The 9029-nt window shown below is 39.0% G+C and overlaps 1 protein-coding gene across 1 annotated transcript; it reads right to left on the bottom strand.

Annotated features, from left to right (window-relative positions):
• Positions 1-6340: 6340 nt before the first annotated feature.
• On the bottom strand, positions 6341-8615 carry LOC141482273 (uncharacterized). Its single transcript, XM_074175287.1, has 2 exons — positions 7989-8615; positions 6341-7925 (listed from the first exon to the last, which is right to left on the bottom strand). The coding sequence occupies exon 2, from the start codon at positions 7919-7921 to the stop codon at positions 6806-6808; it is 1116 nt and encodes a 371-aa protein (XP_074031388.1). The 5' UTR covers positions 7922-7925; positions 7989-8615; the 3' UTR covers positions 6341-6805.
• Between the last annotated feature and the right edge of the window lie 414 nt (positions 8616-9029).

The raw sequence follows: 9029 nt of genomic DNA, 5'->3' as shown, positions 1-9029 counted from the left end.
ATCGAAAAGGATTCGACGCTTTCATATATCCTTGACGTTCTTGAAGAATTGAATCACTTGAGTGCTAGATAGTGGAGATAACACTTCATTATACAAATTCTTGGAGTGAATTATGGAGGGAAAAAATGATGATGAAATATGTTTAAAAAGAAAGTTAATTGAAGCAACGGATGCCGTTCGGAAGAAATTCAATTATATCAAAAGTAGTCGTCTAGGTGATCAATCAGCACTCGAGAGGATCTATGAGCCAATAATAACACCTTTGAAAGTAATATCTGCCAATACTGAAGGAGCATCTCAAATGAATCAAGTGATGCAGAAAACAAAGCCTGCTACACCATTAACAGCCAAAACTATAATTGAAAGTGAGTGGAAACCGAAATTTGAAGGGGCTTCCTCGAAGGATCTTCAAACCTCTCAATTGACAACTTTAGATTCACAATCACCTAATGTATTCGATGATGGTGATGAAGTACAAAAGCATATAAAAAAGTTACTATCAGGAAATCCCTCTTACGATACAGTCTTTGGAGTACACATGAACACTGAAACGGGAAATTTACAAATGGGAGTAGCTGATGTGGAATTTATCGATGAGAAAATTGTGTTTATGAAAAATGGTAAAACTATTGGCTCTTATCAGGGCACTCCAAAACTATATAACTTGATATTCAAGAAAGTACCATCGAGAAATATCCCCTCTTCCGATATGACCACATATGGTGATATACTCAAATTAACAAAGGCTGCATATAAATACAATGAGAGAAAACAAGGTCTTCTATCGAATAATTGGAAGAAATATAGAGAAATAATCCTACCATTATTATCCAATGGAAACCCTAGTAGAGAAGGTGCTGGCATGATCAAAATACCCACCCAGAAAAAATATATCAGAAATAAGCATACAGATTATGTTTATTGGAATGAACTCGAAGAATTGATTGATCGCCTTCGACTACTTTGGAGTTCACGACTGGCTGGACATACTGGACATGATAATGAAATATTAGCCATAATTGAGGAATTACGTGAAGAAGGATTAGTCTATTGACCGCAATATCATGAACATGATGTGTGAAACTGGCTCAGTCGATCACAAACGATCTAACTATGCATACCACAATTGATAAATTTGGTCGTAGAAGAGGTGGTGTTAGTAAACCAATAGTTGGAAGATCTGGTGTTGGATTCATTCTCACACCAAATGGTGATTATGATATTCAGAATAAGCGGTTTCAAAATGTTGGTGAACCTGTAGACAGTAAAGATTCTGTTACTAAAGGATATGTTGACGATCACATTAGAAAAGTCAATGAGACAACTCTGAAGTATTTCCAAGAATTCATTGCATCAACGCTACGTAACATCGGAAAACATATTGATTCAAAACATAATGAGGTGCAAATAATCATTGACAAAAATGCACTCATCACTTCTGCATTAGCTGATCAATTGAGTAATGTGGAAAAGCGAACTGACGTAATAGCTAAGTTGGTTGATACTTTTACTGAGCGAGTCATTGAAGTTTAATAGTCAATCGTTACACTTGCACCTGAACAGTAGAAAAGTGATTCCTCAATTTGATCATCTTGAAGAAGTCTTAGAGCAGTTATATGAGTAATGCAAAATGGCAGGTTGTGAAAGAAATACACAAGCCGGCGCGTCGAAATTTCCCCCGTCGGAAGACAATAATAAAGGGTTTTTCTGACTTGTGGCAGATGGATTTGATGGAAATGCAACCATATTCTAAAGAAAATGAGGGATGTAGGTACATCCTTATAGTTATCAACTGTTATTCAAAGTTTGTATGGTCAAGGCCGTTGAAGAATAAAACTGGTGATTCAGTTACTGCAGCTATGGCAAGCGTGTTGAAAGATGCTAAATATACTCCAAAAAATTTACAATCTGATCATGGTACTGAGTTCTATAATTCGAAATTCTCATCGTTAATGAAGAAACACAACATCAATCATTACTCAACATTCAGCACAAAAAAAGCTGCAATTGCAGAACGAGTAATCAGAACATTGAAGAGTTGGCTTTATAAGGAGTTTTCACTTCAAGGTCATTACAAGTGGTTGAACATTCTTCCTAGAATTACTCGTCAGTATAACAACAAAGTTCATCGTACGATTGGTATGAAACCTGCAGATGTGAAACAGTCTACTAAATTGTCAATGTATACCGAATCTAAGAGTCCACATGTGAAACGTAAAAAAAGTACGTTTAAAATTGGGGATTGTGTTCGAATCAGCAAATATAAAAATGCATTCGATAAAGGTTATACAGCAAATTTTACAGCTGAAATATTCAAAGTTGTGAAAGTTAATAATAAAGAACCTATAACTTATGCATTAGAAGATGTGAATGGGCAACCAATCAAAGGCTGTTTTTATGGGCTGGAGTTGAATAAAACGAAAGATCCCAATACGTATTTGGTGGAGCGAGTTTTAAAAAGAAAAGGACATCGCCTCTATGTAAAGTGGCTGGGGTTCTCTGAAGATCACAACTCATGGATCGATGAAAATTCTTTAGTGTAATGACATCATCATGATTGTACTCAATATTAGATAAAAAATAAAAAAATAGTGTATTAAAATTGTTTTATTATTAAAAACTAAATAGAATAATAACCTTAGAAATGATGCAAGTAATATGTAAACTATTGGTTTTATTTTTCATAAATTCAACATATTGAAATCACTTCAAGATGTGTATGTTAGCATAAGATTTCCATGAATCCTCCGTCTCTCTATCCGCTCTTCATGGGTTAGACACCAGCACTCTCGAAAGTGGACATCTCTGTTGGGGTGAAATTGGCCGACATTCTCACACAATTGCCAATCATTTCTACAAGCACTGCATAAATTGTTCCAACAATCCACACTATATTCACCACATTGTAGACATCGCTGGACTAATGTATCGCAAGTCGCTACACAATTTATGCATATATTCCTTGAAATGCCCATATTATTACACATAATCTCTTTCGAACATTCTCTGCACTGCTGGCGGTAGTCACTTACTTCTAGAGTTGAACCATTTATCCTCTTCCGAAGTGGGTCTGGATTCCTTGCCACAACACATCTACGACACAGGCCGGTACATGGGTTGATATATGTTTCAGGCCAATACCCATGGCAGTTGTAACACACTATATGTTTGCCAATTTTGATTGGAAAGCCGCGTATTGTCGGTTTTGTATCCCACTCTTTAGGGAAAGACATATTCACTGATAGATGTACAAATATTCAATCGATGAATTTAACTACACTCTCACGCTCCCATGTTTCCCTCTTATAAACAGGTACCGTGAAGAGTGGGGTAGAGTGGAGGGAGCTACCACCACCACTGTCAAAAATCATATAAAAATCGGTGAGTGATTGTAAACTTCAGTCAGTATTCAAGTATCACCACAAGAATACATTAATATGTCTGCCCAGAGAGCTGCTGTGTTAGCATTATTATCTCAGAGAGATATTAATAACCATGAGCTGGTGGAAGAGTTTGAAGACGTTGGACAGATAGTGGGTGTTGACGAAGAAAATGATGGTGGAGATATGCAGTATGAGGTGAATGAGCAAGGTGCAGAAGGTGGCTTAAATATCGAAGACGATGAGGCAATTGAGCAAGGTGTTGGGGATTTAGATATTGATGATGATGAAGAAGGTCTTGTTGAAGAAGAAGATGAAGGTATCGCAACAGATTCGACTCACGAGACTGACGACAGCGGAGTAGTTATTGGCAATGTTGAGTGGTTGAATATCACTGAGACATTGGATGATCCGTTAGATTTGTATTGTGTAACGGATAGCCATGTCAGGATCAAAACGATTGACGGTGAAATAGAGAAGTTGTGTTGGTGTTGCTTCCGCTTTTATTCTGTGCGGAATAACAATGGAGGGTATTATGAGCACGTCGACATTCATTACACCGCCCGCTTCATGGAGATGGGGCAAACATGATGTAAAGCATGTGATAGGCCTTTGACCAACTTTAGGAGAATAGCCGTCTGTATCATATGTAACAACACCCCACCTCTGGAGATGTAACCGTGGACCTTCGGGTCAACAAAAAAAAACAGCCCTTTTCAGGGCTACATTATTTAAACAAAGAGTAGATATCTCATAATGAGATTGCAACAACACCCCATCTGCGGAGCAGTTACCGTGGACTTTCGGGTCAACAAAAATACAGCTCTTTTCAGAGCTACAAACAAAGTGTAGATATCTAATAATAAGATTGATCACTCAGTCAAAGAAATAGAATATTTTGAGTGTCACATAATCATACGAAGAGTAGTTTGTAATATATGGATATACCTCTAAAATGTACATCCATATACATATGAGGTATGCACAAATGTGTTATAGAATATGTAAGTTCTCTGAATATCTTATCTTTGTAAAATAAATCACATTGAAAAATGATTGTTTAAGCGTCCGAGTGGATTTGAATCTGTTTGATAACATACTAGCTCTCTCTTATCTGAACAATTGCAGAATTCATGTCAAGATTTGGAAATATAATTTTTATAAGACAATATTTCAAATTCGAGGGGTGTTTATTCAGAGTAGTCAATAAGAGTAGTTGGTATTGTAATTCAGAATATTTATTTCAAAGGTGGAAAGGAGAGAGGGAGGTAGACACTGCCCCAACCACGCAGTGTCTCGTGTACACCAACCAAACAAAATGTGTACTCCGAGGAAGGATAAAGAATGGGTGAAATAGGGAAAAAAATAGGGAAAAAAAAGGAAAGGATTACAAGTCGTCGTCGTCGCTTTCATCGGGTCGGGGGAAGTACTGCCACATCACCGAACCCTCAGAAAACGCCATTTCCTCCGCAAATGCGTCGTCGTCCCAGAGATCGTCATCATCATCCGAGCTGTTCGAGTCTTCGGAGTGGTCTTCGGTACTGGTCACATGCAGTACCTGGACCGAAGATATGGAAGGGTGATGAGGCGTGGTGATTGAATCGGCCTCCATATCTGGATTCTCCATATCGGAATCCTCCAACTGAAGATCCGGGAGTGGCGCTGTAGGTTCTTCCGCCTGGGGTCCGGTCGTGGAATCGGCTTCCTGGTATGTTGACATGCTGACGATAGCTACTCAACTGAAGATTACATTGAGGAACTCCTACATTTATACTCTTGCACAGGAGGGGGTATAGTGGGAGGTGGAGCGGGGGGGGGGGTGGGGGTCGCAAAAAACGCGCCCCGGATGCAAGTGGTGGATGTTGAGCGCCCCAGGCCGCGAAGCGGCCTGCTGAGCGATCGCTTCACGATCGCGAAGCGATCGCTTCGCGATCGCCTATACAACCTTTCCCTTCGTTACTTATCCGAATATACATTGCTTGAAATTTCTTTATGATACGAATTTTTATCAACATTATTAAAATAATGTTCCAAAGATATTCAAAGATAATGATTAACTGTTTCCATTTTCTAATTGGTTCGTTTTATAGCGAAACAACTAACGTTTCACCGCAAGGGTGTACCGATATAGGCCTATTTTTTTCACTACTACCAAATAGAGTGGTTAGGTTGAATGCTGCCCCATCCACGCAGCATTCCGTGTGCACCAACCAGGTACTATGTGCACTCCGAGGAAAACCTAACCTAACCTACCTGATCATCATCATCATCATCTATAATGATGATGTCAGGTTCGGGAGAATCAACCACCACGATGATATTTGGTGGAGCGATTTGATGATCTTCAAGCCACAGTTGATCCACAAGTTCTGGGCTGGCAAATTCATCATGTTCAAACTCATCTTCGTCTGAGGTTACATCTTGTTCTTCATTCAGCTCTATTGTTGTATCTGAATACCCATCGAATTCATCATCGGGAGATGTTGAATCAACTACAGCAACTTGAATGTCACCATAGGACCAATTCTCTGGTGGGGCAAAATGAGGTTCACTGGTGGAGTCAGCTTCCCGAATAATTGGTGTTGCTTGATTCATAATGAACGAACAAGTTGAAGAATATTGAGAATACAATCTTATTTATATGATTTGAAGAAAGTGGGGTAGAGTAAGGGAGGGGGAATATGTGAAAAATAAAGACCCACTAGGTTATTTATTCAAGTATAGATGTGAGAATTGGGGAATAAATCCAATATAATATTCATTAGATTCATGATTTTATTTTTACACATTCACATAAATGAAATTTGTTTGAATAATGTTGAGAGAAGTAATGATGAGAGAAGTGTCAAAAGGTTTTAGAATTATACTCAGAGCATTACTAGAATCACTTTTATTTATTCTCTAGAAAAAATAACTATTTTACAATTCACACACTTTCATATGATGGAAATTCTATACAATTATTCTATTCAACTAATTTTATTCTATATACTACATGCGACTAAAAAATGACTAGAATGAAGGAATAAATACTGCCCCAACCACGCAGTATTTTGTGTGCAACAACCAAAATAGATATGCACTCCAATATTCCTTATTTTATTTTTTCATACATAACATAGACTTTATTAAATAACCTTAAAATTAACATTCAAGTTTTTATTATATTCCTAAAATTACAATTTTTTTATTCTAAATATACATCTAACTTAAACTAAACAAAAATATATTTACAAAAGGGGTTAGGTATTGAGGAACCCCTGGCACATAGCATCCCATTCCTGAACAAGAGGTCCATATTTTTGGATGTAAGCCAAACTCTTTCCTTGTTGCGAATCTTCTTCTTGAAGTTTCGCCCTAAGCAAAGAGAGTCGCTTCTCTAATTCCAGTTTCTGGGCCTCGATGGTGGAAATTTACAAAAGGGGTTAGGTATTGAGGAACCCCTGGCACATAGCATCCCATTCCTGAACAAGAGGTCCATATTTTTGGATGTAAGCCAAACTCTTTCCTTGTTGCGAATCTTCTTCTTGAAGTTTCGCCCTAAGCAAAGAGAGTCGCTTCTCTAATTCCAGTTTCTGGGCCTCGATGGTGGAAATTTCCGACATCAAGGCCCTTTTTCTGGAATCAGAACCATCCACAACCTTCTTCTCCTTCAAATATCTCTTTTTCACAGACTGTGCATAGGTAATAGACTCTTTGAGTTTATTACCCTCTACCACAGTCTGTGAAAGGACATTTTCCGGGCCAACCTCTTGTTCGGAATGCTCAACACGTACCTGGGGGGTGACTGGAGGGGGCGACGCATCCCGATGGACCTGGGAGGTGACTGGAGGGGGTGACGCATCCCGATGGACCTGGGCGACGACTTCCACCAAGTTCTGCATCTCCATCACTGGAAGGGGTGCTGTAGGCCAACCAACGTAAGGTGAGTTCTTTTCACATTTTTTGCGAAAAGCACTCAACTTACCACCCCTCCCACCTTTGGCTTTGGATGCCTTCACAGGTGCGGACTTCTTCACAGGTGCGGACTTCTTCACAGGTGCGGACTTCTTCATCTTCTTGGCCCTCTTCACCGGTTTCTCGAACTCATCCCCTGAATCGATGGGCGATAATAGTTCGATGGGCGATAAGAGACTTTGAAGATGCGATAAATCCGCCAGAGACTCGTCCAGGTCCGGGTTGTACACATTCAGTAAATCTTCGATTTGGGGTGCTGACGAAGAAGTTGGTCTGAATGTCGACAAAGTTGGTGGGGGGTCAATCTCCTCCTCGGGGGTTGGTTTGAAGTCCTCGAAAAAGAACTTCAAGTCAGGAGCCGCCACTTCCTGGGTGGAAGTCATCCCCGGTGGTGGAATGGGAGCCGCCACTTCCTGGGTGGAAGTCATCCCCGGTGGTGGAATGGGAGCTGCAGCTGGTGGTGCAGCTGGTGGTTGTACCATGATGTCCTGTAGGACAACCACCCTCCTCCGCTCTACATCCTCCAACTGTCTCTCACTGAGAGTGGTAATCGGGGTCATCAGAGCATTCCTTAGAAAAGACATGATTCTAGAAAGAGAAAATGAAAATATTAGACAATATAATATAAATAGTATGGAAGTGTGTACTTACATCAAGCTGCTTGGAATTTTCAACTTCAACTAAGTTGGCTGGCAGGTATCTCAGGTTGGCTGGTTCTTTCGAAGGAAGACTGCAATCGAATGATGAACTGTGGCCTCCTCCTCATGTTTTATAGCCGTATGCTCCCTACCACTTCGGGTGGGAATGGGAGTGGGGGTGGAAGTGGGGTAGGATAATCCGTTTGAAATATTCGACAAGTATGAATTTTACAATTTGTTGAACAAACCAGATAATGAGTGAAAAAATTCAATTACTCGATTGCTCTTCCAATAAGGCAATGAGTAAATTTAATTTCTTGTCACTTATACTGTTTTCATCTTTCAGTACATTCAAAAGAATTCTTAAATTTTGTTCGGAACTTGTCTGATAGAATTCAATATCGTTGTGGCCCCAAGGTAATGTCTTGGTGGTATTAGGAATGATGAATCGCTTATCATCATTATGTGATAGCGCGACTTTATTGCACATCAACGTGTAAATATCATGTAAATCACTCCTGAATACATTCATCTTTCTAAATATTATACCGCCTGTTTCAACAATCCTAATGTAATCTTCAATTGAAATTTGATTTTTTATAACGGATTTTTTAATACCTTTTGCTTTCTTTATTTCATCAGACACACTTTGTACATGATATGCTTTCGCACCGGTGCCATGGAAACTGATGATGGGATCACTCGGAAGTTCATCCTTTATATTTCCAATCACCGATTTGCTAATTGGCACATTGAATTTATTACCCAACCTATAGTTAGAAGTGTCAAATTTGTCAACATTTGCAATCATAAAATTATAAAAATTATCCGTCATTATTTTCAGTATCAAAGAATCCGTATCGGTATAGAGAAGAGAAGCTTGTGGTCCGTAATGTTTTTTGATGACATCATAGAAAAAATCATAAATGACTGTTTTCGACATATCCAATATACTGAACCCCAAATACAATGGTTTATTATAACAAACCTTAACTTTATCCATATGTATGACGACAAAGTCTTCCGAAAATATGGATAATGTTTTGAAATTGGG

This window comes from Leptinotarsa decemlineata, unplaced genomic scaffold (assembly GCF_025532065.1).
Source record: "Leptinotarsa decemlineata unplaced genomic scaffold, Ldec_3_MD MMD2_tig00001019_RagTag_RagTag, whole genome shotgun sequence".
NCBI lineage: Eukaryota > Metazoa > Arthropoda > Insecta > Coleoptera > Chrysomelidae > Leptinotarsa > Leptinotarsa decemlineata.
This window is presented reverse-complemented; position numbering and strand designations above follow the sequence as displayed.

Excerpts from the sequence above, each read along its gene's own strand:
- LOC141482273 (XM_074175287.1), bottom strand. The coding sequence starts at position 7,921 with ATGTCTTTTCTAAGGAATGCTCTGATGACCCCGATTACCACTCTCAGT.